The sequence below is a fragment of the Lolium perenne genome, chromosome 4 (assembly GCF_019359855.2).
Source record: "Lolium perenne isolate Kyuss_39 chromosome 4, Kyuss_2.0, whole genome shotgun sequence".
NCBI lineage: Eukaryota > Viridiplantae > Streptophyta > Magnoliopsida > Poales > Poaceae > Lolium > Lolium perenne.
Genome location: NC_067247.2, coordinates 358347109 through 358353159, shown reverse-complemented (window position 1 = coordinate 358353159; position 6051 = coordinate 358347109). Strand labels below are relative to the sequence as shown.

Sequence of the window (6051 nt, the reverse complement as noted above, 5' to 3'; positions counted from 1 at the left end):
GCATTTTCCTTATTCTTTGCTGACCTTTGCTTAGCTTCTTCCGTTTTTCTTGTACTCCGCAAATGCGTCCTAGTGATCCCGATGATTCTCTAGTGGGCCAGTGAATTTTGGAGCTTTTTTTGCTTGAGATAATTTTGATATAATACTTTTCTTGAAGGTCTAGAATTGTGTGAACTCAAGTGGCATCATGCTCTCACGCATCGAGCACCTCTTGTGCATAAGAAGGGAAAATCAAACCAATATACACCTCTCAAAGCTAAGTGTGGCTCACACAAAGCTTGGGCAGACACGGTGATACATATAGAGATGGATCTTTAGTCCTAGTTGGAGACACCAACCGAAACTAATTAAATGGGTTGCGTAATTAGTCTTGGTTGGTGTCTCCAACTGGGACTAAAGGTACCGTTTGAACCGGGACTAGTAGTAAATCTATACTGGTGAACTCATATCTATTCAAAAAAAAATATTATGAAAAGTAGTGAAATATTGAGATTGAGAGAGCTCTAGCATATTTTAGGTGTGACTTTTTGGGAGTTTTCTAGAACTGAATTGTTTTCACTCTTAAATTTCTTCTCCCTCCTCTTCCAAAAACTGCCTTTTGGAAATCCTTTTTTTCTATATTGCTAGATATGCTCTCACGATCTCCTTTTAAAATGGCGGGCTATAGCCTATCACCGCGGAGATTTCTGAAGCTATAAAAGGCTATAGTGGGCTAAGACTATATATCCGATTTGCTAAATAATATGGAGAAAATCCAATATTAGGACATCATATAAAACGTATATATGATCAATAATTCACAGATACCATAGTAACATTGTCACATAAGAGATGTGCATAACCAAAACATAGTTCACATATAGTTATGTCAAAAACATAGTGATCATAGATAGTTATGGACATAGTTATTTCCAAATATTACAACATCATTAAGTAGTAGCAGTTCATGATATAGTGGTGTTAATAAACTAGTTCTCTGTAAAATTTTGGGTCAATTTTTTTGGGTCCGTTGAGCGGGAAGAATGCCGCTATTAGGCTAAATTGGGGCATGCATCCTAGTGATCCCGATGCTTCTCCAGTGGGTTAGTGAATTTTGGAGCTTTTTTGAGATAATTTTGGTATAATCTTTCTCTTGAAGGTCTGAAATTGTGTGAACTCAAGTTTCATCATGCTCTCAAGCATCGAGCACCTTTTGTGCGCAAGAAGGGAAAATCAAACCAACATACACCTCTCCAAGCTAAGTGTGGCTCACACACAAGCTTGGGTGATACATGTAAAGATAGACTTTTTAGTCTCGGCTGGAGACACCAACTAGGACTAAACGGGCTCGCGGCTTGCCACACCCCGCCGCAACCCCTTTAATCTCAGTCGGTGTCTCCAACTGGAATTAAAGGCACGTTTGAACCGGGACTAATGCTCCGGGCAGCTGCGAACAAAAGATCCGTTTTCTACTAGTGAACTCATATCTATTCAAAAAATTATTATGAAAGGTATTGAAATATTGAGATTGAGAGAGGGCTAGCATATTTTGGGTGTGACTTTTTGGGAGTTTTCTAGAACTGAATTGTTTTCACTCTTAAATTTATTTTCTCTCCTCTTCCAAATACTGCCTTTTGGAAATCATTTTTTCTACATTCGCTAGAGATGCTCTCATGATACATTTCCCGACGCAGTTTCCTTCCGTGGTTCAGAAAACCTGCTGTTTATTTGTTCCTGTTCCAAAGTGCAAATTGCAGCACATCTTCTGACGTTCAGAGCAGATCACATTTCAACAATTACAGATCAAGGAACTGACCGGATCAACAGATCATCGTATCATGAAATAATCATTCGTCAATGGAATCTGTGCAGTCTAGCAAAAATACCAATCTAGTATGTTTACAGCAGCTACACCCCCAACCATCTCATATACAAAACCTACTTCACTTACCAAACCAATCGTATACTTGTATGTATATATATACTTGCTTCAAATTAACCGTGCACCATGTACTGCATGTGTGTCCACGGCGGCGCCGGCCGGCCGGCCGGCCTATGCATGCTTCTGACACGTCGCCACCTGCGCCTTTCCGTAAGTAGCTGTGCCGCCGCTCATGTGACGAAATCGTGCAGCAGCTGGGACGACGACGAGGAGAACCGCTGCCGATCGTCGGCTCCATTGAGGAAGTCGAAGTCGCCGGGATTGCCGCCGTACAGCAAGCCCTGCTGCTCCGGCGGCACGTGGCCTGCGTTGTTGTTGCAGTGCTGCAAGCCCAACGTCAGCGACACGCTACCGCCGAGGTCGGCCATGTCGCCGCCGTACGCCACGAACCTGGCGTCTTCGCCGTGGTGCGCGAACGCGTCCTGAAGAAGGCTGCTGCCGCCGGGCCCGTGGTGGTTCAGGCTGAGGCCTCCTGGCGCGTACACGCTCATGTCGGCCCCACCGAGGCTGGACAGGGCCCCGGCGTCCATGCCGGACACCGGCTCCGACTTGTAGGCGCTGAGAAGCTGCCCCGCTCCAGCGTGCGTGTGCGTTGACGCGCTCTGGAACTCGTCGCGATCCTGGTCCTCCGAGCATACCGGGTCCTCGACCTTGCCGCGCTTTCCGTTGCCGGCGTTCTCTGACGATGAGTTGGTGGAGTCCATCTCCGCGCCGAACTCCTCCTTGTACATCTCCTCCACCATCGGCTTCCACAGCCGGACGCGCGCGTTGATGAACCAGTTGGACACCTGGCCCCTCGACAAGCCCGCCTGCCTAGCCAGCATCACCTTCTCCGAATCTTTCGGGTACCTGATTCATGGAGGATCAGTCAGTGGGGCAACTGAGCACAGAGAAGGAGTAGATTGATCGAATCGAATGCATGGGCGGTGGATAGCTTACGGGTGGAGGAAGTGCTCGAAGAGCCAGGCGCGGAGGACGGAGACGGCGGACTCCGGGAGGCCGCGCTGGGGCCGCCACGCGTGCTGTGGCTGCTGCATCATGCCGAACTGCTGCATGGCGCGCTGCTGCCGAAGGTGCTGGTCGATGTACCGCAGCCGGGACAGGCCCCCCGCGCCGGAGCCGTCCTGCTGCTCCCCGAGGCTCCGCCGCACGGCCTGCACCTGCGCGCCGATCGCGTCACGCAGCGATCGGAAGTGCCGAGAGATCGTCTGCAGGGCCAGCGCCGTGTAAGGCTTCGCCGCACCGGATCCGGCCACCGCGTCGAACGACGACACCACCATCTGCATCTGCTGGTGGTAGTGCCTGTACCTCCGGTCCACCTGTTCCAGCATGGCCATCAGTGCCGTCACCTTGTTCTGGAGGTCCTGCCTCTCCGCCGCCGACAGCTCGGCGGCGGAGGAGCTCCCCTCGTGCTCGTCTCCCTTGTCGCCGTCCGCCTTGCCAGACTCGCCCTTACCGGCAGAGTCGTCCTTCCTGTCCCCCTTCTTCTTGATCGCATCCCGGACACTGACCACCTCGTCCAGCAGCTCGCGTGCCGCCCTCAGAAACCTTGAGTTATTCACGTACATATTTCCCGGTGTGTTCCTGCTCGCCGCCATCGCCATCGTCGACTGCTGGTTCGGGCTCATCAAGGAGGGAGACATGCCGCCCGGACGGCCGTACTGGTAGAGCGACACCGGAACCTGCGTGCCGAGGCTGAGCGAGAGCTGGCCGCCCTGATGAGTACGCTGCGCCGCCGACACGCCGCCGTCTCCCATGAACAGCTGCGTCTGCAGGCCGCCGAGCTCGGCACTGTCCCTCGAGTTCATGTACGCGGACGCCTCGTCTCTGCCGTCGCCGTCACCGCCGTGCGCGATGGTCGCCGGGAGCGGGATCAGTCCGCCGGTCGCTGCGTCTTGGTATTGGTTGGACATGGGGTAGTGGTGGTGGAATGACATGTCGCCACCACCACCGCCTCCGGCGAGACCCCTCTGATCAGTGGAGGTGGAGAAGAACGTGGCCATCCTCTTCTTCAGAAGCAAATGCACTCTATCATCATGTCTTCAAGATTCGAACTGGCAAGTAGAGGACTGAAAACTATTAGCAAATCAGAAATTCATAAGATGATTTCAGCTTTCTGGTGAATTAAATTTACAGTAGTACTAGAATTTAATTATAGGGGCAGAAATTTGATATTGAGTTTACTGCAAAAGTGACTTTATTTATAAAGCACGGCGAAAAACTATTTCGAGAGAGAGAGAATTGTTACTGCAAATTCATAAAGTTGTAGGAGGGGTGAACGAATTCAGAATTACCCTGCATGACTACTACTACAACTGAAGTAAATCCAATTCCCAAAAGAGAGAAAGCAAAGGACAGAATGAATCCAACAGAATTCAAAGCATATGTATCCACCTGGGAGAATAAACTTCAGATCACTGCACTTTTCTGAAACTTCAGATTACTGCACTTTCCGGGAACACAGTTCCCAAGGATTTCGTGGTACCTGCATAGAGGAAGAAACCGAAGCCTTTCAGTCACTTGATGAACTCAGCATCTAGTAGGAGCAAAAACGGCAGTCCAAATCAGTACCTATCAAAGGGGAAAATGGTCTAAGAAGACTTGACCTGAGAGAAATTAAGAACTCATCGAAACACCAGCTGGAATCTCTTTGACTTGAGAGAATATCAGTTCGAAAAACATTCACTAATTTCACTACTACTTGAGAAATTCAGAAACTAGACTTGACACCGATCAGCTAAAAGAGGAAGCAATCTTTTCAGGTTGTGCTGCACCCACCAACCACAAGGAGCTAACTATGAACAGGAAGCTCAACAAGCAAAGAACAGCCAAGAGAAACCTGCTGCAAGCTCAACAAGCAAACAACAACCAAGAAACCCGCTGCTAGGCTCAACAAGCAAGAACCCCAAGAATCTATACAAAAAATCAAACAGAAGGAGAAACGTGCTGCTCACAGGATCATCCAAAAATCGATATGGATGCAAAGATCAAGGTGATCTTGGTAAGGTAAGGCTATACATAGTTACATACCTCTGTAAGAACTGGCTTTGAGGCCAAGCAAGAGCAAGCTCTCTTGGTGCTACGTTGTTCTGACAGAAACCACCCGGAGAGGCGGGGACAGAGCTGATCCCAAGGATTCTAAAGAGGGATTAGCAAACAACAGAGGGGGGCTAAAATAACAAGAAAAGGATTGTATAGCGTTGCTTTTGGTATTCTTCTCTTTTGGTTGTTATAGCTCCTACCTCCTGCCTTTCTTTGAGCAATAATATACTGCCACCAATAAGGACCTGCCTAACACTATCTCCCTGCAAATCCTAAAGAAACCCCACCACAGGTTTTGTTTGTTTCCTCGAGATTATTCCTTCCTATCTCCTCTTTATCTCACTCGGTTTCTCATGTAGGTTGGTCTTAGCGCGTGCATCATGCTTAGGCAGGCTGCAGGAACTTGGACGGTCGAGATCTAGCGAGTGTACGAGTTGCACTTCAGGGCGAACGACCGCCGCTCGATCTCGGCCATTGACCCTTAAGAACTGATAAGATGTTTAAGCTCCGTACATAAACTTGTTTAAGCATGGAATACATACATGCGCTTTAACTTACAAACGTGGTGATAGAACCAAGATCGTCTGGTGGTTGCATATATACTACCACTCCTAAATATGCTTCCACATGCAAGTGTTTTTTTACTGAACAGTTGGATGATTCAAAATCTCAAATTAGTCAATGGATTAGCTCGGTTCATGTGATACGAATGGCCTACAACATTCACAACAGAAAAAACTCCTAATTTTGTATATACTTGTTTAGAGACTCATAGATTCTTGCCAGTTTTGAGTGACCTTGCAGCATACTTGTTGGCAGTTCAGTTAGTCCACTCAGTGCACAGAAAAGTAGGTCCAATACCTTCCTCACTCGCTTGGTGTGTTTCTAGCTGAAAAAGCTCCCAACTTGCCGTTTGTAGGTGATTCTCTCAGGGCAGCCTTGATTGCAAGTACACCAATCGATCGGTCGGAGAACTTTCAGTAGGTGACGGCGTCTGTTAAGACGTATTAGTCCCCTAACCACCAGTTGGTAGACCTAAAACCCTCTTTCCCCTACTCAACCTTCCGTATCTCCCAACTGATCATCAT

At 48.5% G+C, this 6051-nt stretch overlaps 1 protein-coding gene across 2 annotated transcripts; it reads right to left on the bottom strand.

Annotated features, from left to right (window-relative positions):
* Positions 1 to 1740: 1740 nt before the first annotated feature.
* Positions 1741 to 5267, bottom strand: LOC127296857 (BEL1-like homeodomain protein 7). 2 transcript variants are annotated; one of them, XM_051327081.2, is made up of 4 exons: positions 4952 to 5267; positions 4316 to 4406; positions 2861 to 3975; positions 1741 to 2770 (listed from the first exon to the last, which is right to left on the bottom strand). In XM_051327081.2, the coding sequence occupies exons 3-4, from the start codon at positions 3922 to 3924 to the stop codon at positions 2092 to 2094; spliced, it is 1743 nt and encodes a 580-aa protein (XP_051183041.1). In that variant the 5' UTR covers positions 3925 to 3975; positions 4316 to 4406; positions 4952 to 5267; the 3' UTR covers positions 1741 to 2091. The 2 variants fall into 2 exon arrangements, with proteins under 2 accessions (XP_051183041.1, XP_051183042.1); XM_051327082.2 differs by lacking the exon at positions 4952 to 5267 and adding an exon at positions 4493 to 4901.
* Positions 5268 to 6051: the final 784 nt, after the last annotated feature.